Here is a 24,023-nt window from a genome sequence, read left to right on the forward strand (position 1 = left end):
GACACCACGTAGACTTTCCTATAATCCACACAGAACCGGATGAAACCATCACTCTTCGGAACTAGCGCCTTCTATTACCCCCATATCAAGCATCTTAGGGATGGCTGCATACCACTACCCCTGAGGTTGTTTCGATATGGTGTTCTATGAGGTTTGTACGACCGGGAAGAGGCGAGAACATGTCCGAGAATTATCTTTGCATCCAGGCTACATTCGTGACTTGCAATGGTGAGAGGTGGTCTCCACAAGTCTGGATTGGCTTTTAAGTTTACCTCTGGCCCGAACTCCTCCCTATCGGGAACCGCCGTCACCAAAGACACGGGGACCGCCTCCCTCCATGGTTTTAAGTGGTTGAGGTGGTAAATTTGCCACACTCTGCCCATATCTGTTCTTTTGACTTCATAATCGACTTCCCCAACTCGCAGTGTGACCTCAAAGGGCTCTTGCCAGGGCCTGGGTAGCTCAGCAAGTAAAGACGCTGACTACCACACCTGGAGTCGCAAGTTCGAATCCAGGACATGTTGAGTGACTCCAGTCAGGCTTCCTAAGCAACCAATTGGCCCAGTAGCTAGGGTGGGTAGAGTCACTTTGGGCTAACCTCCTTGTGGTCGCTATAATATGGTTCTCACTCTCGGTGGGGCACGTGGTGAGTTATGCGTGGATGCCACAGAGAATAGCATGAAGCCTCCACATGCGCTAGGTCTCCGTGGTAACATGCTCAACAAGCCACGTGATAAGATGCGTGTATTGATGCCAACTGAGATTCATCCTCTGCCACCCGGATTGAGGCAAGTCATGAGTCACTACGCAACCACGAGGACTTAGAGTGCATTGGGAATAGGGCATGCCAAATTGGGGAGAAAAGGGGAGAAAAAATAAAATTAAAATAAAATAAAGGGCCCTTGCCAATTTGCGAGTAATTTAGAGCTTGATATGGGTAGTTATACAAGGACTTTATCTCTATGTAAATTCCCATAGCTGAGCTCCCCTGTTTTACAGCTGGGACTGACGTTCTTGAGCCTGAAGCAAATTCTCCTGTAATAGCTGTTTTTTCTGTTTGAAGGTCCCTCCTCCCAATTTTTCCTCATGACATCTAAGACACCGCAAGGCTTATGTCCATACAATAATTCAAGTGGGTAGAACCTCGCGGAGGCTTGCGGGACCTCTCGAACTGCGAATAACAGGGGTTTAAGCCACTTATCCCAATTCCGTTGCGGGTGGTACACACTTGTCCAAGGAGGAGGAACAGGACGAGACGAAGGTGAGGAGAGAGAGTGAGGTTCACCATTTGTATTCACCTCTGGCCTGAGCTCCGCCCTCTCCGGGACTACAGTAACCAACGTCACAGGGACCGCCTCCCTCCACAATTTCAGGAGGTTGAGCTGATATATTTGACGTGCGCCCCCTCTATCGGTTCGCTTTACCTCATAATCGAGATCCCCCACTCATCGTGTGACCTCAAAGGTTCCTTGTGTAGGGCTTTACTGTCCCCAGTCACAGGCTGATATGGAAATGACGGACATGCTTTCCCAGGCGGCCGTGAGTGTCGGGCTAGAGTGGAACCCTCCGCTCTCCCCCGAACCCTCACGGCTTGATGATTGGTTCCTGGGCTTGCAGCGCCGCTCAAAGCAGCCACGCCCCGCTCCAGTGCCTTTCTTCCCAGAAGTGCATGAGGAGCTGACAAAATCGTGGGAGGCACCTTTTACTGCCCAGTCCCAATTTCTCAGTTCCCCCGCCCTCACTACCCTCGATGGCGGGGCAGCCAGGGACTATACGGCGATTCCCCTTGTGGATAAGGCGCTCGTGGTGCACCTATGCCCGCAGAGTACCGCCACCTGGCACGGACACCCAAAGCACCCGTCCAAGCCCTGTAGGTTCACGTCGTCCCTGACAGTCAAAGCCTACAGTGCTGCTGGACAAGCCGCCTCTGCCCTGCATGCCATGGCTCTCCTGCAGGTCCACCAAGCCAAGGCACTAAAAGAACTGAACAAGGGTAGTTCCGCCCCAGATCTGATGCAGGAACTGCGCTCGGCGACCAACCTCGCTCTCCGGGTGGTCTCTCGGGCGGGCAAAGTCCACATTAGTGGTCCAGGAGTGCCATCTTTGGCTCAACCTGGTCGAGATGGGTGAGGCCGACAAGACACGGTTCCTTGCTGCCCCTATCTCCCAGGCTGGCCTATTTGTCGACACCGTCGAGGACTTCGCCAACCGTTCTCGACGGTGATATCCGGCATATCCTGCCCCAGCGTGGCTCAAGATCCCGCACCCCATCTGCTCGTCGCCAAGGGTGTCCCCCTGCGGTGACTGCACGAGCTCCACCGCAGCCCGCCCCTTCGGCCCGGCTCCGGCGTGGAGCCCACTGCAGGAAGCAGACGCCACCCGTCTCACGGCCGGCCGCCAAGAACCCACGAAGGGCTTCAAAGCGCTCTTGAGACAAGTGACCCAAGGCTTCTTCCTTCCTGCCGCGAGGCCCCATCTGCCGGTACGTCCGACGAGGTTGTTCCTTTGGTCCCCCTCGTGCAGAACTTGGATGCATGGCTTGCGCTTTCCAATCCGTCGCGATGGTTGGTCCGGACCGTCCAACTCAGCTACGCGATTCAGTTCACCAGGCGTCCGCCCAGGTTCAGCGGTATCCACTTCACCTTGGAGAAGGACGAAAACGCTGCTACCTTGCGCGTGGAGATCGCCACCCTCCTACGGAAGGGTGTGATAGTTTTACAGCCCCTACTTCATCATACCGAAAAAAGGTGGTGGGTTGCGGCCAATCTTGGACCTGCGAGTACTGAACCGGGCTTTACACAGACTCCCGTTCAAAATGCTGACACAAAAATGCATTCTGGTGAGCGTCCGGCATCAAGATTGGTTTGGCGGTAGACCTGAAGGACGCGTACTTTCACGTCTTGATTCTACCTCGACACAGACCCTTCCTCCGGTTTGCATTCAAGGGTCGGGCGTATCAGTACAAGGTCCTCCCTTTTGGTCTGTCCTTGTCCCCTCACGAAGGTCGCAGAGGCAGCTCTTGCCTCGTTAAGGGAGGTGGGCATTCGCATTCTCAACTATCTCGATGATTTGCTAATCCTAGCTCACTCTCGGGACATGTTGTGTGCACACAGGGACTTGGTGCTCTCGCACCTTAGCCAATTAGGGCTTCGGGTCAACTGGGAAAAGAGCAAGCTCCTCCCGGTTCAGAGCATCTCTTTTCTCGGTTTGGAGTTGGACTTAGTCTTGTTGAAAGCGCGCCTCACGAACGAGCGTGCACAGTCGGTGCTGACCTGTTTGAAGGCGTTCAACTGAAACTCTTTCAGAGGCTCCTGGGGCATATGGCATCCTCAGCGGTGGCCACCCCGCTCGGGTTGATGCATATGAGACCGCTTCAGCACTGGCTTCAGACTCAGGATGGGTATGGTGCCGCGGGACACATCGCGTTGTCATCACGCTGGTCTGTCACCGTCTCTTCAGCCCTTGGACCGACCTCACGTTTCTACGGGCAGGAGTTCCCCTAGAGCAGGTCTCCAGGCACGTCGTGGTCATGACAGATGCCTCCAAAACGGGCTGGGGCGCTGTTTGCAACGGGCACTCAGCAGCCGGCTTATGGACGGGCCCGCGGCTGCGTTGGCACATCAACTGCCTCGAGTTGTTGGCAATTCTGCTCGCCATGCAGAGGTTCCAGCTGTTGATCCAGGGCAAGCATGTGTTAGTTCGGACAGACAACACGGCAACGGTAGCATATGTCAACCGCCAAGGCAGTCTGTGCTCTCGTTGTATGTCACAACTCGCCCGCCGTCTCCTCCTCTGGAGTCAGCATCACCTCATGTCGCTGCGAGCCACTCACATCCCGGGCAACCTCAACACTGCAGTGGATGCGCTGTCACGGCAGGTTACCCTCAGGGGAGAGTGGAGACTCCACCCTCCAGCTGATCTGGAGTCGATTCGGACATGCACAGGTAGACCTGTTCGCCTCCCAAGAATCCTCCCACTGCCTGCTCTGATACGCCCTGACCAAGGCACCTCTCGGCATAGACGCGCTGGCACACAGCTGGCCCCCTGGCCTGCGCAAATATGCGTTTCCCCCAGTGAGCCTACTTGCACAGACTCTGTGCAAGGTCAGGGAGGACGAGGAGCAGGTCGTCCTGGTAGTACCCTAGTGGCCCACCCAGATGTGGTTCTCGGACCTCACGATCTTGACGACAGCCCCCCCCCGTGAATTCCCTTTCTCAGGGACGGGGCAGCGACCAGGCCTCTGGAATCTCCATGTCTGGCCCCCTGGACAGGACGGCACCTGTGGTGGTAGACACGATCACTCAGGCTAGGGCCCCCTCTACCAGGCACCTGTATGCCTTTAAGTGCCATCTGTTCACTAAGTGGTGTTCTTCCTGACGGGAAGACCCCCAAAGATGCGCAGTCGGATCGGTGATTTCCTTCCTGCAGGAGAGGTTGGAACGGCGGCTGTCCCCTTCCACCTTGAAGGTGTACGTAGCTGCTATAGCAGCACACCACGACACAGTGGACGTAAGTCCTTAGGGAAGCACGACCTGATCATCAGGTTCCTGAGAGGTGCCAGGAGGCTGAACCCCTCCAGACCGCGCCTCGTTCCCACATGGGACCTCTCTGTAGTTCTTCAGGGTCTACAGAGAGCCCCCTTTGAGCCTTTGTAGTCAGCTGAGCTTAAGGCACTCTCCTTGAAGACTGCCCTCCTGACTGCGCTCACTTCCATCAAGAGGGTAGGAGACCTGCAAGCATTCTCTGTCAGCGAAATGTGCCTGGAGTTCAGTCCGGGCTACTCTCATGTGATCTTGAGACCCCGACCGGGCTATGTGCACAAGGTTCCCATGACCCCTTTTAGGGACCAGGTGGTGAACCTGCGAGCACTGCCCCAGGAGGAGGCAGACCCAGCCCTGTCGTTGCTGTGTCCAGTGTGCGCTTTACGCATCTATTTGGATCACACGCAGAGCTTTAGGATCTCTGAGCAGCTCTTTGTCTGCTTTGAGGAGCACCTACCTCTCTAACAGACATTTGCAGAGCAGCAGGCTGGGCAACACCCAACACCTTTGCGAGGTTCTACAACCTCCGGGTGGAACCGGTTTCGTCCTGGGTAGTGGCACACAATACAAGCGGATAAGCCCGGGATAGCCAGACGGGTGTATCGCTTGCACATAGCACCTTTCACTTCCTCTGAGCTGAAGATGTGCACCATTAATTCCCAGTAGTGTTCACAAACTATGTTCCCTGGTTGACTTCCTCCGAGCCCTGTGGCAGTCGAGTTTTCGGAGAGACTTGCTGCTGGCCCAGTACATGTGCTAACTAAGAGCCCTGTTCTGGGGTAGGTGCTCCTCATGTGGTGGTTCCCTGTAAGGTAACCCCATGCGATGAATATCTTCTGCTAATTCGTTTCCCTGTTGGCAAACTGCGTCTTCCTTGGTCAGATCTCCATGTTTGTAGTAACTCCTCCCCCATTGGGTAGGATCTACCATGAGACTTCTCCACATGACATACTTCCGACATAGTTCGGCAAGACCATGTGACGTATTCTTCCACTTAAATATCCCCCCCTCTCTCTGGGTGAGGTGTGGTCTCCGCGGTGTCCTCCCCTTGGGAGGGACACCCCCCGACTAGACCTGGTTGGCCCAGTCGGATATTCCCCCTTTTTTTAGGGAGTGGGAAAAAAAGAAGGGGAAAAGAGGCCACGACTGGGTTAAGCCTGTCTCTATCTTTTGGGTAGTCGACTTGTCCCCAAAAAGGGCCGTAGGAACTGTATGGGAGTATAAGCAAGCAGGAAACCGCGCCTCTGAGGCTGCGTTCATTGTGACCAGGGACTTTAACAAAGCCAACTTCAAGTCAATAGCACCGAAATACTACCAATACATCAGTTTCAACACACGAGGGGACCGGGTTTTGGACCATTACTGCTCTCCCTTCCGGGATGGCTACAAATTCCTTCCCCGCCCACCATTTGGCAAATCGGACCACTCTTCCGCTCTGCTTCTGCTCTGCTTCTGCCCGCTTACAGGCAGAAACTGAAACAAGAAGCACCCACCCTCAGAACGATCCAGTGCTGGTCAGACCAATCAGACTCTATGCTACAAGACTGTTTTGATGTTCCGGTCCGCCTCTGATGACAACATCGAGCTTTACACTGATAGTGTAACGTGTTTCATCAGAAAGTGTGTAGAGGATGTTGTTCCGACCAAAACAATACGGATCTACCCCAACCAGAAACCTTGGATTAATAGCAATGTTCGCATGGCACTTGATGCGCGGACCTCCGCTTTTAATTCTGGGAATGCAGAATGGTCATTGAGTTTAATGGAATTAGAATATTACAAACATTTACACTACTATATTTATTTGAAAACATATAGAACGTAAATTCCACAAACAGAGCCTTGTGTCATGAAAGGGATATTTTTAAGAACATTTCATATTTGTTGTGATGTCATAATAGCAAAAGGTTAAATTGTTTAATTGATTTATAGGGCTAATACAATTTGTATGAAACAAAATCTCCTTTTTTAAAATTCAGCTTTGTGCTAGGCAAAGAAAACCTATTCATGCATTTCCAAGTTGGTTTGGCTTGAAAATGTGATAGACATGGAGAGTTTAATTGGTATTGTCACGAATGTCAAATATAAAACTAACTTTACCGCACTCGCTTCTATTAGTCGCGAGAAGTGACCCGATCTAAGGGGGAGAGGAGAGACTGAAACTGCATCCCGGCTCATGCACATTCTGGCGTGGGGACAGTCGTCCCTCTCGCATGCTTGCTGCAGTTAGATTATTATGTGATGGCTCGCAACGTAGTAAATCATAATGCATATGTTTTGCAGTGTTTATCTTATCATGAAGAAAATCGGCGGTACACAGCTCTATTAAGAAGAGAGAGTTTGTTTTTTTGTGAGTAAAGATGGATTGAAGTGAACAGAATGGTGAAAGAGGGTAGTCTTCGCCTCATTACACACTGCAACAAAATACGTTTTTGATTTGTTTTTGTTTTGGCTTGTTTTCCAATATAAATATCTAAAACTCCTTTAAAACAACATACATTTACTTTAGGAGCTATACTGTAGAAGAAAATGAATATAATATATTAAAAAAATTATATTTTAAAATATCTAAAAATCCTAAAAAAAGATGCATTCACCTGAGAAGCAGCATATAAAATATTTAGACTTGCTTTAAGAGAATAGATCTTGAATATAAGTATAGTTTGTCTTTACTGCACTCGCAGAAGTATAACCAAGTGAAAAAATACACTTATATACAAAATACACTTACATTTAAGATACATTCTCTGAAAGCAATTCTTATTTTCTTAAATGTATCTTGTTTTAAGGATTTTTTGACAATTTAAAATGGAAAACAAGACAAAAACACTTGATAACAATAGGATTATTTGCAGTGAATATTTTATTGAATTAAACTTAATAAAAGGTATTTTTTTCCTTTAATTCAGTGAATGTCATTTAGAGGTATTTTTAAAAGATGATTTTGTCCTCTTTATTGTTAGAAAGCATGTTTAATACAACCTTTTAAATCGGGGCACAAGCTAAATAATCGGTTAAGGGCTAATGATTAATCATTGCAATAATCGCCCAAATAGTCGAATAATCGTTTTAATAATCGTTAGATTAGTCGATTATCAAAATAGTCATTAGTTGCAGCCCTAATTGTAAAGAGTTACCAATAGATTTAATTAATCATTTGTTTAGCAGTAAAGTTCTAATTGAGAGATGGTTACAAACTAAACAAATTAATATGTACATTACTGTGCTATGAAATTGGTACATTTAAAACAACTTGAGCTGATCATACATTTCATGGGTAACCACCTAATAGTAACTTGGACATAGTGGCTTTTAAACAGACAGATAAGGACAATAAGTGATAGCTTGTGCATTTCTGTAACTGGGACAGAAGAAATGAGAAAAGAGTGACACGCATACACACACACACACACACACACACACACACACACACACACACACACACACACACTGTTAGGCAACCTGAAAACTACAGCAGTGTTATAAATACTCAGAAGTCATGAATAATAGTAAACATGTTACAGTAAATTCATCGGACAATGTAGATACATCGGGATCAGTTAACACACAGGTACTGATCAATTCATAAAAGCATGACAAGCAGTAAGCTTCAACAACTCTACCAGACAACATATCTGAACATTATAGCAGGTAAACAACTTCGCCAAACAGTTAACAGATAAACATCTATCTAGACTACAGTGATGCTGTCCTTAAAGGAATAGTTCTCCCAAAAATGAACATTCTCTCATCATTTACTCACCCTCATGCTATCCCAGATGTGTATGACTTTCTTTCATCTGCAGAACACAAATTAAGATTTTTAGAAGAATATTTCAGCTCTGTAGGTCCAAAAAATTCAAGTGAATGGGTGCCAAAATTTTGGAGCTCCAAAATTCAAAGATGGGCAACATAAAAGTACTCCAGACGACTCCAGTGGTTAAATCAATGTCTTCTGAAGCAATATGATAGGAGTGGGTGAGAAACAGATCAATATTAAAGTAATTATTTATACCTGAAATTCTCCTCCCTGCTCAGTCAATTTACACTTCAGTTTCACTTTCCCATTCTTCTTCTGTTTTTGGTGATTCACAGTCTTAATGCATATTGCCCCCTACTGGGCAGAGAGGAGAATTTATGATGTGGATTTTGGGGCTTCAAAATTCTGGCACCCATCACTTCCATTGTGAGGACCTACAGAGCTGAAATATTCTTTTAATAACCTTAATTTGTATTCTGCAGAAGAAAGAACGTCATACAAATCTTGGATGCCAAGAGGGCGAGTAAATCATGAGAGTATTTTCATTATTGGTTAAACTATTCCTTTAACTGTGTGAGTGTGACTGAGTGAACAGTGTAGTTTCTCCAGTTGGAACATGTGAGGAGGTAACAACATTGTTTTGAACACTGATTGTTTTTGTACTCAATCTAAATTTGTTAATTTTTAACCAAAAAAAAAAAAAAATGTATCTTACATAGTGCAGCTTTAAAGGAACTCCCTCCTGGTACTATAGTCAGCACAGGGTCACTGCCTCCTCCCTCTATGTGAACATGCTGCCAAACATCATAATTGGAATCATGGGAATCTGCCATTTAATAGTAGACTGTGAAAGTGTTTGTGTAGGAATTGGTTGTTTCTTTACTCAGACGGACCAAACCAAAAAGCAGTTGGTGGATCTCCTAGTCTAGTTTAGTCTTTCTAAATAACATGAAGATATCTGTCACCAAACCTCAACCACAGACATTCAGTACACTTTTTTTTTAAAATATCGGAACAAGAAGGTATGTGTTGTGATAATTTCCTTTTAATTTCTCTTCGCTTTGGGCTGATTATTTGTTCCTGTGGACCAGTTTTATTTTTTGTTACCTTAAAATCATATCTGTTATATATGTTGATCTGTTTTGCATCACTCGCTCAAGTTTTAATCTCTTCTTTCTTTAAGATCAGATAAGCATCTGTATTGTGAGAAAAATGGACCAGAGCATGTGAGGGTGAAGGACCTATTTACACTGATTTAATTATTTTAGTTAAAATGAAGGACACAGACTCATATTGTTGTTGTAAAAGGACAAAGAATAAACAATGCAAATCTAACAGATACTGTACACTGGCAACAGTGCTGTCTCTCTCTCTCTCTCTCTCTCTCTCTATCTCTCTTTCTATCTTTGAGCTCAGTGACAAAAATCCCTAAATTCCACATTAGTCCTTGACACAACTAGACATTTATGAAGTTTTTACTCCCCCACCTTTTGACAGATGTAATAAAGCATGTTAACTGCTAGAGAGGACAGCAGGTTGTTTTCAGAATGAAGTATTTTGGTGAGTATCTGGTAGGCCACATGAATACTATTAAATACTTTCAGTGTGTTAAATAATAAAGTTTTTTTTTTTTTTTCTTTAATACCTTGTTTCTGCATGATTAAAACAGGATTTGCCTTTGTTCTTTTCCTCGCGGATGCAGCAGCAGGGTTTGGGACCACCCCACATCTTAAGCAGATTGTCACTGGGCGGTGTTATGAATATGTAATGCTGATTAACCCCAGCTCCAGGTGAGATGTCAAAGCATTTTGGCACACAAGTATTACTCTAAAATAGGCAACCTAAATGTGTTATTTGTGTTTTGTCTGTCTGATATGAATTCATCCATGAACAATTCATTACTTTCATCTCAAGGATTAACGTGACAAGACATCCTGCATTGATTATGCACATAAAATACATCCCAGTTTGAGGTGTGTGTGTGTTTCTCTAACAGGTATAATTGTGAGGAGATCTGGCGGGAGTTTGAAGAGGCTGTTATCAGGCGATCTCCTTGTGGCGTGAGAGTTAAAGATTACCAGAGAATGTTCCGGGCCAGCGCTCAGATCTTACCATGTGACAAGGTGACACCCAAGAACAGCAATATCCACCCTTTTCCTGAACACACAAGTGTTCCACGATTCGGAACGGAAGCTTGTTTTCGTTTTCCGGTCTCCATTGTTTTCATTTGCATCGGTGTATGTTCTAAGCAGATAATGTAATGTTTAGTATATTAAATTTGTAAAAAAAATAAAATAAAAAAAAAACAAAGCATGTGGCTCCATAGTGCTGATACTCACATTGACTGTTTTTAGTTTAAGGAGTCATCCTTTCACAGTTTCACAGACCCAAATTCTAGTCAAAAAAGTCAAAAGGCAAAAATTTATTCAAATTTGAATATTAGATTAAGCTTTAAAGGAATATTCCATGTTCAGTCAACAGCACTGGCATAATATTGATTCCCTTCAATCAAAATTTTTTGGAAGTAAATTATCATTAATTTCCTTTGTTATTGCCTCACTGTAATCCATATTTTGTCTTTTTTTTTTTTTTTTGTAAAGGGTAATCTTTTTGTGGTAATCAACATTATGCCACAAATGCTGTTGAATTAGCTTAACTTTTATTCAACCATTATTCCTTTAAAATTATTCTTATGAACTTATCCTGAAACTCATCCAATATGAAGGTGTTTTAATAAAACATGAAGTGTTGTTGAGATCTGTTATATTATGTAACAGTAAATTACAAACAGACTTAAAACATGCATGGCATTGATTGAATGATTGGGCTCTTGATGAAGCTATAATTTACTTGCCTTCTCTTGTTAATTTTGATGAGACTCAGATTGCTCTGATCATTAAACAGTTGCTCTTCTGGAGTAAGACAAGAGATCTCATGCACAGCTATGCAGCTGTCAAAGGCAGTGTCTGGACATTAGAAAACACACTGGTGGGATTCATGTTCAATGACCTGATCTGGTGCGGACAGCAGGACAGAGAGAGAGGTATGACTTTTTTTACATTTATATACACTTGATTGTGTCTATATGTTCAATACATTTCTAATTACATTGTACATTTAAATTATTTTCAGTAGGCATAACTTTTTATTACTTTCCCTTTTTTTTCTCTCCACCCACTCACACATTATTCAGCAAATATAATAATAATAATAATAATTATAATAAAAATAATAATAATATAAATAAGTAACAAAATAAATAAAAATACAAGTGCTTGTACTGTATATGTTAACACTTCATACACATACATATATCTCACAATTGGATTTCAATTCGATAATGCATACATGCATAGAAGCTTTTTTAAAAAATGGTAAAGCAGTTCCTTTTGACTGTTCACTTTTCTGTCTTCCTACTTATTCCTTAATTTCATATATTACATTAAATAGTGACCATCTTTTTTCAAAAAGCTTTTTTTTACTATTGTTTTAATATTTTCCATATTCTTTTAATATATTATTCATATAGTATTTAGTTTAGTCAACCTTTTAAAACAGGGGCTTCTTGTCTTTTCCAATTCCATGTTATTTGATTAAGGGCTGTAATTCTTAAAGGAATAGTTCACCCAAAAATGAAAATTCTCTCATCATTTACTCACCCTCATGCCATCTCAGATGGGTATGACTTTATTTCTTCAGCAGAACACAAATGAAGATTTTTAGAAGAATACCTCTGGTCTCTTGGTCCATACAATTCAAGAGAATAGGTGCCAATATTTTGAAGTTCCAAAAAGCAAAAAAAGGCAGCATAAAAGTAATCCATAAGTTTCCAGTTGTTTAATCAAGTGATGCAGTTGGTTTTGTGTGAGAACAGACCAAAATATAACTCCTTTTTCACTGTACATCTGGCCATTGCAGTCTCTACGCACAATCATGATTTCAAGTTTGATTACACTTTTAGTGCTTGACATGCGCAGAGTCGCTAGATGACGCTAGGGAGAGCAATCGAGCTTGAAATCATTATCGTGCCTAGAGACTGCAATGGCCAGATGTACAGTGAAAAAGGTTTGTATTTTGGTTTGTTCTCACCCAAAACTGATTGGATCAATTCAGAAGACATTGATTAAACCACTGGAATCTTATGGATTACTTTTCTGCTGCCTTTTTCTGCATTTTGGAGCTTCAAAATTTTGGCACCCATTCACTTGCTTGCTTCTAAAAATCTTCATTTGTGCTCTAAAGAAGAAAGAAAGTCATACATGGGATGGCATGCGGGTGAGTAAATGATGAGAGAATTTAACTATTCTTTTAAGATTCTAAACAAATAAAACTAATCTCTATTGAGGACTACAGGACATATACCCAAAACTATGTTCTTGCCTTTATTATATTTGATGTCTTAAGATTTGGTCTATTGTCTGGATTACTCCTGTCTATAATATTTTAAACTTTTTACAAGAATAACAAATATGTATGTGGTTACCATCAACCTCACCACACTCTCTCCAACACTTTGGAGTTGTTTGATTATACTTAGAAGATATTTCAGGTGTTATAAAATATAATCTATTAATTTTTTAAGCATATTTTTCCAAGAGTATGACTCTAAAGAAGAACAAAAAAACAAAAATAGATGCTTATCACATTTTACAGGGCCATTACCAGCTGTACATCATTGATAATAAAGTCCTTTCTCTATCTGTCTGTTGCAAGGTTTCGACTATCACTCCTGTCCTGAATGGTCAACATGTTTGAACCATCCCGTGTACTCACTATGGAAGCAAGCTTCTGTGAATGTGAGCTTTGTTTATTCTAGCACAAACCAGGGTGCATTTCCCAAAAGCATCATTAGCCAACTATGGATGCAATTTCCATTGTTACCAACATACAGTAATTTGATGATTTGGGAATGGTTGCATGAACATAGCCATTAACTTAAGACTGCTTCTAACAATTAGTCTGACTGATTAAAGATTCCAGAGAAAGCCTGTTGCATAAAACTAGTTCAGAGCTGTCTTAAGTAAAACAGTCTAATTTGCATTGCATTGTGGGAAAAGACACTTGTAGTGAGAATCACACTGGCACTAATTTAAATGAACTGGAAACCAAATTATGTGGTGATTTTAATTATTTATTTTTTATTTTTACCTAACCCACCTTTGTCAATTGGCCTGTGTAACTTGACAAAATGCATCCGAGGACGTTTACCATTCCAGATAAAAGATTTAGCTATACTATCAAATTGTTTGAAATAAAAGAGGGGAACTTTAATGGGGAGAGACTGTAGTAGGTAGTTGAATTTTGGAATACAGTTCATTTTTATAACATTAACCTTGCCAGTCATAGATAAATCTATTGAAGCCCACCTGTCCACATCACTCGAAATAATCACCCTTTTTATTAAAGGGTTAAAATGAACTCTGACTAAATCACATAAATTTGCAGGGAATAAAATACCCAAATACTTAATGCCTTGTTTAGGCCACTGAAAGGCGCCCGGCTGAAAAGCCGTTACTGGACAGTACGCTGTCAGAGACAAAGCTTTGGATTTAGACCAATTAACTCTGTATCCCGAGAACTTAGAAAATAAATTAATAATTCTGTGGAGGTAAGGCATAGATCTAGTATGGTCGGAAACCCTACACATAACTCCCGCCACCACCCCTGGAAAATTATCTTCCCTTCTTATTGTGGCTGCTAATGGTTCCAGTGCAAGACAGAACAATAATGGGGAAAGAGGGCAACCCTGCCAGGTGCCCCTATCCAGAGTAAAATAATCTGAAATTAATCAATTTGTTTGTACCGCCTCTACCGTGTGTCTATAAAGTAATTTAATCCATCCAATAAAAGTATTTCCATATCCGTATATTTCAAGAATTTTAAAAAGATAATCCCATTCTACCATATTAAACGCCTTATCGGCGTCAAGTGAGATGGCAGTGACCGGAGTCTGGTCATTCGCCACTGACCACATGGTTTTGATGAAACGCTTAATGTTATCAGAAGAGCTGCAGCCCTGAATAAACCCCACCTGATCTATATGTATAAGAGATGTCATAACTTAATTGGTTAGCCAAAATTTTTGACAATATTTTAATATCTAGCTGGATCAGGGAAATTGGACGGTAACTCTTACACTCGCTTGGATCTTTGTCCTTTTTAAGAATCAGACTGATTCGGGCTTGTGTCATGATTGGTGGAAGCTTTCCATTCTTTAATGATTCCGTATAAACTTCTAGCAAAAGTGGAGCCAGTTCTGTAGCATAAGATTTTAAAAATTCAGTGGCAAAGCCGTCTGGCCCTGGAGCCTTTGCCTCCTCCAATATTATCTCAGAATCAAGAGAATTGTTTTGCTCTGTTGTCAGTTTAGGGAGTTCTAATGGTTCCACAAAGTTTCTAATATCTTCATCAGTAGACAAAGACGTGGAACTATAGAGATCAAGATAGAATTCTTTAAAAGCATTATTAATATCAATGGCCGAGGTTAATATTTCACCACTAGCAGATTTCACTGAGGGAGTGGTAGAAAAATGTCGTCTGATTAATATTCCCTTCCAACTCCATGAGTTCTCGTGCTTTGGATTTTTTGATGAATAACATTTGTTGGAAATCAGGATTTTGCAAAAGGGATACACTAAAGCGGCAACTATATGAGTTCTTTTTCTCCGTATGTGGCAACACCTCTAAACACACCAGGGCGTGATCTGAGACTAAAATATTTCCAATTGAACAATCAACAACAGATGAAATGAGGGAGTTAGATATAAAAAAAAATCTATTCTAGAATAAATCTTATGGACTGATGAAAAAACTTTATAGTCTCTACCAGATGGGTTCAAAAGTCTCCAAATATCTGCAAGACCAAGATTTTTACACATCCTGCGAAGCGTCAGTGTTGCTCTAGGGGGCTTACACACTTTTGTTTCACTATGATCAAGGACTGAGTCCATCAAAAGATTAAAGCCTCCTCCCAATATTATATAATGAGGGGTGCCAGCAGCTTGCAACCTCCCTTCAAGATCTATAAAAAAGCCCTGATCATCAGCGTTAGGTGCGTAAATATTAGCCAAAACCAACATTTGCCCCTGAATTTCTGCTAAAACAATAATGACTCTTCCTAATTTATCTTTAATCTGTTTGAGACATTTGAATTGTAGATGCTTGCTTATCAATGTAATGACTCCCCTGCTTTTACTTGAGCCAGTACTAAAGAAAACGTCATGGTTACTTGTGTAACCTCCGTTCCCTGATGGAGGGAACGAGACGTTGTGTTGATGTAGGGGTCACACTAGGGGTCACTCCTGGGAGCCCGAGACACCTCTGGTCTTTGATAAAAGGCCAATGAAAATTGGCGAGTGGTATTTGCATGCCACTCCCCCGGACATACGGTTATAAAAGGAGCTGGTATGCAACCACTCATTCAGGTTTTATGCTGAGGAGCCAATATAAGGTCCGGCCATTTCAGCGTTGTGGCAGGAGGGACACAATGTCTCGTTCCCTCCATCAAGGAACGGAGGTTACACAAGTAACCATGATGTTCCCTATCTGTCACTCACTCGACATTGTGTCGATGTAGTGACACTAGGGCTCCCTATATGAAATGCCACAATTGGCTGAACTGTGTTACGTGAACTGGCGGTGTGTGGTGGGCAGACTACTGTGTGCCTCATAGCCAGCACACCAGGTTGACACGTAACCTCCCCCAACATATTTATGAGTGTCGAACGGCCCTTTTTGGGGACAAGTCGACTACCCAAAAGATAGAGACAGGCTTAACCCAGTCGTGGCCTCTTTTCCCCTTCTTTTTTTCCACTCCCTAAAAAAGAAGGGGGATTATCTGACTGGGCCACCAGGTCTAGTCGGGGGGTGTCCCTCCCAAGGGGCAGACACCATGGAGACCACACCTCGCCCAAAGAGAGGGGGGGATATTTAAGTGGAAAAATACGTCACATGGTCTTTCCAACCATGTGGGGAGTCTTCAAGGTAGATCCTGACCAATGGGGGAGGAGTCACTACAAACATGGAGACTGGGGCAGAGGGGCTCTGCCCAAGGAAGACGCAGTTTGCCAACAGGGAAACGAATTAGCGGAAGATATATAATCGCATGGGGTTAGCCTTACAGGGAACCGCCACATGCGGAGCACCTACCCCAGAACAGTGCTCTTAGTTAGCGCATGTACTGGGCCGGCAGCGGGTCTCTCCAAAAACTCGACTGCCACAGGGCTCGGAGGAAGTCAACCAGGGAACAAAGTTTGTGAACACTACTGGGAATTAATGGCGCATGTCTTCAGCTACAAGGGAGGTGGAAGGCGCTATGTGCAAGCAATGCACCCGGCCAGCTATCCCGGGCTTATCCGCTTGTGTTGCGTGCCACTACTTGGGACGAAACCGATTCCACCCGGAGGTTGTAGAACCTTGCACAGGTGTTGGGTGTTGCCCGGCCCACTGCTCTGCAAATGTCTGTTAGAGAGGCACCCCTGGCCAGGGCCCAGGGAGCCGCTACACCCCTGGTAGAATGGGCTTGTAGCCCTACCGGGGGCGGCATGTCCTAGGCGACATATGCCATAGTTATGGTGTCAATGAGCCAGTGTGCGATCCTCTGCTTGGAGACAGCGCTTCCTTTCCACTGTGCACCAAAGCAGACAAAGAGCTGCTCAGAGATTCTAAAGCTCTGCGTGCGATCCAAATAGATGCATAAAGCGCACACCGGACACAGTGACGACAGGGCTGGGTCTGCCTCCTCCTGGGGCAGTGCTTGCAGGTTCACCACCTGGAACCTTGGGCACATAGCCCGGTCAAGGTCTCAGGATCAAGTGAGAGTAACCTGGACTGAACTCCAGGCATGTTTCACTGACAGAGAACGCTTGCAGGTCACCTACCCTCTTGATGGAAGTGAGCGCAGTCAGGAGGGCAGACTTCAAGTAGAGTGCCTTAAGCTCGGCTGACTGCAAAGTCTCAAAGGGGGCTCTCTGTAGACCCTGAAGAACTACAGAGAGATCCCATGAGGGAACGAGGCACAGTCTGGAGGGATTCAGCCTCTTGGTGCCTCTTAGGAACCTGATGATCAGGTCGTGCTTCCCTAAGGACTTACTGTCGACTGTGTCGCGGTGTGCTGCTATGGCGGCAACATACACCTTCAAGGTGGAAGGGGACAGCCTCCTTTCCAGCCTCTCCTGCAGGAAGGAAAGCACTGATCCAACTGCGCATCTTTGGGGGTCTTCGCGTCGGGAAGAACACCACTTAGTGAACAGACGCCACTTAAAGGCATACAGGCGCCTCGTAGAGGGGGCCCTAGCCTGAGTGATCGTGTCTACCACCACAGGTGGTAGACCGCTTAGGTCTTCTGCGTCCCTTCCAGGGGCCAGACATGGGGATTCCAGAGGTCTGGGCGCGGGTGCCAGATGGTGCCCCGTCCCTGAGAAAGAAGGTCCTTCCTCAGGGGAATTCACCAGGGGGGAGCTGTTGTGAGGAGCGTGAGGTCTGAGCACCACGTCTGGGTGGGCCAGTAGGGTGCTACCAGGAAGACCTGCTCCTTGTTCTCCCTGACCTTGCACAGGGTCTGTGCAAGCAGGCTCACTGAGGGAAACGCATATTTGTGCATGCCAGGGGGCCAGCTGTGTGCCAGCGCATCTATGCCGAGGTGGGCCTCGGTCAGGGCGTACCAGAGCGGGCAGTGGGGAGGATTCTTGGGAGGCGAACAGGTGCACCTGTGCCTGTCGAATCGACTCCAAATCAGCTGGACCACCTGAGGGTGGAGTCTCTACTCTCCCCTGAGGGTAACCTGTCGTGACAGCGCATCCGCTGTAGTGTTGAGGTTGCCCGGGATGTGAGTGGCTTGCAGCAACTTGAAGTGCTGCTGACTCCAGAGGAGGAGACGGCGGGCGAGTTGTGACATACAACGAGAGCGCAGACCGCCTTGGCGGTTGACATATGCTACCGTTGTCGTGTTGTCTGTCTGAACTAACACGTGCTTGCCCTGTATCAACGGCCGAAACCTCCGCAGGGCAAGCAGAATTGCCAACAACTCGAGGCAGTTGATGTGCCAATGCAGTTGCGGACCCTGCCCATTGCAAACAGTGCCCCAGCCTGTTTTGGAGGCGTCTGTCATGACCACGATGTGCCTGGAGACCAGTTCTAGAGGAACACCTGCCCGTAGAAATGAGAGATCGGTCCAAGGGCTGAAAAGATGGTGACAGACCGGCGTGATGATCACGCGACATGTCCCGTGGTGCCATGCCCATCTTGGGACTCGAGTCTGGAGCCAGTGCTGAAGCGGTCTCATATGCATCAACCCGAGTGGGGTGGCCACCGCCGAGGATGCCATATGCCCCAGGAGCCTCTGAAAAAGTTTCAGTGGAACCGCTATTTTCTGTTTGAACGCCTTCAAACAGGCCAGCACTGACTGGGCGCGCTCGTTCGTAAGGTGCGCCATCAAGGAGACTGAGAAAAAAAAAGAGATGCTCTGAACCAGGAGGAGCTTGCTCTTTTCCCAGTTGACCCGAAGCCCTAGTCGGCTGAGGTGTGAGAGCACCAGGTCCCTGTGTGCGCACAACATGTCTTGAGAATGAGCTAGGATTAGCCAGTCGTCGAGATAGTTGAGAATGCGAATGCCCACCTCCCTTAACGGGGCAAGGGCAGCCTCTGCAACCTTCGTAAAGATGCGAGGAGACAGGGACAGGCCGAAAGGGAGGACTTTGTACTGATACGCCTGACTCTCGGATGCAAACCGCAGGAAGGGTCTGTGTCGAGGAAGGATCAAGACGTGGAAGTACGCATCCTTCAGGTCTTCCGCCGTGAACCAATCTTATTCCGGACTCTCGCCAGAATGCGTTTTTGCATCAGCATCTTGAACGGGAGTCTGTGTAAAGCCTAGTTCAGAACTCACATGTCCAAGATTGGCCGCAACCCACCGCCTCTTTTCGGTACGATGAAGTAGGGGCTGAAAAACCCCTTCTTCATCATGGCTGGAGGGACAGGTTCTATTGCGCCCTTCCGTTGGAGGGTAGCGATCTCCACGCAAGGTAGCAGCGTTTTCGTCCTCCATCAAGGTGCAGTGGACACCGCTGAACCTGGGCAGATGCCCGGCAAAGTGAATCGTGCAGCTGAGTCAGACAGTCCAGACCAGCCCTCGTGACGGATTGGTAAGCGCAAGCCATGCGTCCAAGTTCCACGCAAGGGGGACCAAAGGAACAACGTCATCGGACGTACCGGCAGGTGGGGCCTCGCGGCGGGGCAGAGCTCGAGGTGCCACACCACGTCGTGGCCAAGCTGAGTCTAAGGACATCGAAGCACTTACCTGGCTCCTTGTGACCACCCCCGGAACAGCCTGGGATGGGGGAGGAAGAGGCCTGTCCTCATGACCTGTGGAGACTGTCACATCAGTGGTGGATTTGTGCCAAAGCTGGGCGCTCAGGGGCGGGAGACCGCCGCTGGAGCGCCAAACCTGCCAAATAGAGTGGTGGACGGTGGTCGTGATGACGGCCATGCACACTGGATACGTGATGCAGGGAACAAGGAAACTGCTCTTGCTGAGCTCTTGAGTACTGCAGCCACTTGGGCATGCAGCACAATTAAATGCAAAAGGTAACAAAAAGATGGAGAGATCTGCTTACCAGCTCCAGAGCAGCGGGTTTCATTGTCCCTGGTTCACCCGTCTCAAGGGTGCTTTGAAGCCTTTCACGGGTTCTGGGCGACCACAAGACGGGTGGCATCTGCTTCCTGCGGTGGGCTCCACGCCGGGGCCGGGCCGAAGGGGCGGGCTGCGGCGCAGCCAGTGCAGTCACTGCAGGGGGACGTCCTTTGCGATGAGTAGACGGGGTGCGGGATCTTGAGCTGCGCCGGGACAGGATATGCTGGCTAGCATCCGTCTACTGCTCCACCATCGAAGACTGCTGGGCAAAGTCCTCGACGGTGTCGCCGAATTGGCCCACCTGGGAAATGGGGGCAGCATGGAATCGTGTCTTGTCGGCCTCGCCCATCTCAACCAGGTTGAGCCAAAGGTGGCACTCCTGGACCACTAGTGTGGCCATCGTCTGCCCAAGAGACCACGCCGTGACCTCCGTCACTCGGAGAGTGAGGTCGGTCGCCGAGCGCAGTTCCTGCATCAATCACTGGGCAGAACTACCCTCGGGCAGTTCCTTTAGCGTCTTAGCGGACTTGCAGGAGAGCCATGGCGTGCAGGGCGGAGGCGGCTTGTCCAGCAGCACTGTAGGTATAGCCGTCAGGGACGACGTGAGCCTACAGGGCTTGGACGGGAGCTTAGGGCGTCCACGCCAGGTGGCGGCGCTTTGTGGGCATAGGTGCACCGCGAGCGCCTTTATCCACTGGGGGATTGCCAAATAGCCCTTAGACAATCCATTCATATTAACATTTGACATTTTGACGTATTAGAAAATATAGATTGTGTGTCAAAAATAAACTGATAAAGACCACATTCCAACATTAGAGCAACAAACAAACCCCGAACTTCCCCAAAAACAAACAAAACAGAAAAAAGAAAAACATGCGCATTAACCCCACGCACGACAGCGAGAGCCCCTGCGACACCTTTGCCATCGGATTTCTCGAGTCCGGTGCTTCAATACAAATTTTGTGAGACAGAATTACACAAAAGAAAATAACCTATAAAACAAACTCCAGCCAATATGAGGCACAAGCACAAAAAAAGTCTGTTTAGTTTCCTCTGGCAGTCAAACGAATGTTCAGTGAACTGGCCCATTCGGCTGTTACATGAGTGTAACACATGCCCTAATCGCTCTAATGATTTGCAAGAAATATTCCACAAAACAAACTCCATCCAATAGGAGGCACAAGCACAAAGAACACGCAGATACATCCACAAACTGTCCCGAAGGTGTGTTATTCCACAAAACAAACTCCAGATGCTAGGCGAAACCAGCACAAAAAGAAACAAAGAAGGCACCCAGTTTCCTCGGATGATCAAGTGAATGTTCGGTGAGTCAATCCACTCGGCTGCATCACACAATGACTTACTCATTCCATTGACTTTATGAAGGACAATGCTTGTTGGGGACATGTAAATATTTTGTGGCCATCCTTATTATCTATTCTCAATTTGGCCGGGAACATCAGTGCCAAAGCGACCTTCCATTGATGTAAGAGTTTCTTGCACTCCTGGAATTGATCACGTTTCTCTCTTGTCAAATTCACAAAGTCTGGGAACAAGAAAATGCTGTGGTTCTTCCAAGAAAGCCTTCTTTTACTCCTCACCTTGCATAACACAAGGTCTTTACTGGATGATCTCAGAAATTTGGCCAGAATTGATTGGGGCCTGTCTCCCTCTGCAGATCTCCGAGCCGGGACCCTGTGAGCTCGCTTGATTTCCAGTTTATGGCCTGTTATGTCGAGCATACTCGGGAAGAGCTCGTCTAAGAATTTCACTATTTTCAACTTCGTTCTCAGGAATTCCAACAATTCAGATGTTGTTTCTCCGATTACGATTCTCAAAGTCTTCCAACTTTTCCCAAACGCGTTCCAAGTCCACCTTGGTCGCTAGTGGGTTAGCAGCTAATTCCATCTCTGATGACTCCAGATAATCGATCCGTTTCTTGACATCCCACATTCTTGTAACCAACTCAGAGAACTTCGTCTACATGGCAGTGATCGATTGACGTATTACAGCAAGATCCTCCAAGTCAGCAACGACCTTCATCAGCATTGTCGACATGCTCGACAGTTGGCCCTGAATCTCTCCCACCACACCATCCAAATTAAGTCCCTGGTCTGCAGCCCTGTCAGGGGTGTCAGATTGAGCATGTAAGTGTCTTTTAATGTCTCCAGAACCTGAGGATTTTGAATTCTTTGACATATTATCTTCATAGAACAGTTATGGAACAAGGTGTATCGAATCTCACCGGTTTATGACACAAAATATATTAAAAACTAGCAAAGTGCACAGAGCTTGCTGTTCACACATCCGACCCTCGCATGGCGCCATGCGACTCCCCGTATGTGGTGATTTTTGATCACATGTCATTTAAAGTACCCTCCCTCCATTCTCAGGTCACCAACTAAGGAGTTTCGCCTTAACAGTATAAACACCTGATTAATCTGAAGGATTTGTGAGATTCAGCCTAACCCTTTAGAGCCCTTACTGTATTATCAACACAAGGAAGACACAGTTGTGATAAAATTGGTTTAATTTAAAAAAAAAGATAAACAAGAATAACAATAACTAAAAAATGTTTCTAATATGTTAATAATATAAATGAATAGGTAAATAAAAGTGCATAGTATGGACAGATGCAGGTGCAGTCGAATTGGATGTACTGTAGCAAAGGGAAACTATGACTATTATCTTAAGGAAAGATAAATAGCTGTTTCTGTAAATGAATAAGGTGAAAAACTTATTTCTATTTAAACAAATAACAAAGATTATTTGCTAGACATTTGATATACAGGTTATGCAATCTAAGGAACATTAGATAATCATAGATTGATAATGGCAAGGTTTCTGGAGAGAAGTTTGGATAGTGAAATATTTATGTTCTACTTGATCAATTGTTGAGTTCAGTGATGGCGACATCTTCCCCTGCCTGTTTAGGGCCACATTACAGTGGGAAAAGAGCTGGATTAAGTTTCAGCCACCATGGACATGAAGAAGCTGAGGAAATCTGATCTCCTGGAAGCATCAAGATGGTTCTTGCAATCTGGAACGTGCAGATGCATGAAACTTGAAGAGAAGCTTTGCTTGCCAGAATTAAACCTTGTTGCTGGTTGTCTCTGTTGTTTCTCCCTGGCATTTTTTTGACTATTCAGATGCTTTGCTGGACATTTCGGAGGCACAGCTTTTGTTGTTTAAGAGATGCAGGCGAGGAAAATGAGCTTTCGAACAGTGCTGCTGAGTATTCATCTAGCGAATCTCCGCTTCCTAACAAAACGGACGAACAGACGAGCCATTCCGGACAGCGCATTACATCTGCCGGGCTTTCAGCTGTTCAGAGCGGATCACATCGCTGAGCACAGGGAAAACGAGAGGCAGTGGAACATGCTTTTACATCAGTGAAAGTTGGTGTACAGATGTAATAACGTTAAAGAAGTTGTGCTGTCCTAATTTGGAAGTTCTCCATATTAACTGTAAGCCTTTCTACTCACTGCTGGAGTTTTCATCGTTTATTCTGGTGAGTGTTTATATCCCACCACATGCGTGCTTGAATGCAGCACTGCAACAGCTGGCTAATCAGATCACAGAAACAGAACAACAATACCCGGACTCAGTTATTATTATTCTTGGGGATTTTAACAGACAAACCTCACATATGAACTGCCCAAATGCAAACAGCACATTACATGCCCCACCAGAAACAGAAATATACTGGATCATTGCTACACAACAATAAAGGATGCATATCGCACTGTCCCTAGGGCAGCTTTGGGACTCTGATCACTGTCTGGTTCATCATCTTCCAACCTACAGGCAGAAACTAAAATCAGCTAAACCTGTAGGAAAGACTGTAAAGAGATGGACCAATGAAGCAGAGTTGGAACTACAAGCCTGCTTTGACTGCACTGATTGGAGTTTTTTTAATCTCCTTTTCATGCACAACTTGCCACATGCCCCATTGAGAATGAGAAACACTAATTGTGACCATCTTAAAGAAGATACTCTGAGAAGCTGAAAAACAAGTTTTCAGCTAACAACCCTGCATCAGTGTGGAGTGGCCTGAAACAACTTACTAACTACAAGACTCCTACTCCCAACA

General features: G+C 45.6%; 2 protein-coding genes across 2 annotated transcripts in view; one reads left to right on the plus strand and one right to left on the minus strand.

Annotated features, from left to right (window-relative positions):
* LOC127418180 (uncharacterized) overlaps nt 1–24,023 on the minus strand; it is a 446,156-nt gene that overhangs the window by 350,278 nt on the left and 71,855 nt on the right. The gene's annotated exons all lie outside the window — the stretch shown is intronic.
* LOC127418175 (ADP-ribosyl cyclase/cyclic ADP-ribose hydrolase 1) overlaps nt 9,186–24,023 on the plus strand; it is a 53,281-nt gene continuing 38,443 nt past the window's right edge. The window contains exons 1-7 of the mRNA XM_051658623.1: nt 9,186–9,323; nt 9,485–9,533; nt 9,799–9,861; nt 9,971–10,091; nt 10,298–10,424; nt 11,206–11,344; nt 13,015–13,097. Coding sequence (XP_051514583.1) covers nt 9,849–9,861; nt 9,971–10,091; nt 10,298–10,424; nt 11,206–11,344; nt 13,015–13,097 — 483 coding nt within the window. The 5' untranslated portion in view covers nt 9,186–9,323; nt 9,485–9,533; nt 9,799–9,848. The remainder of the gene's footprint in view (nt 9,324–9,484; nt 9,534–9,798; nt 9,862–9,970; nt 10,092–10,297; nt 10,425–11,205; nt 11,345–13,014; nt 13,098–24,023) is intronic.

The sequence above is a fragment of the Myxocyprinus asiaticus genome, chromosome 27 (genome assembly GCF_019703515.2).
Source record: "Myxocyprinus asiaticus isolate MX2 ecotype Aquarium Trade chromosome 27, UBuf_Myxa_2, whole genome shotgun sequence".
NCBI lineage: Eukaryota > Metazoa > Chordata > Actinopteri > Cypriniformes > Catostomidae > Myxocyprinus > Myxocyprinus asiaticus.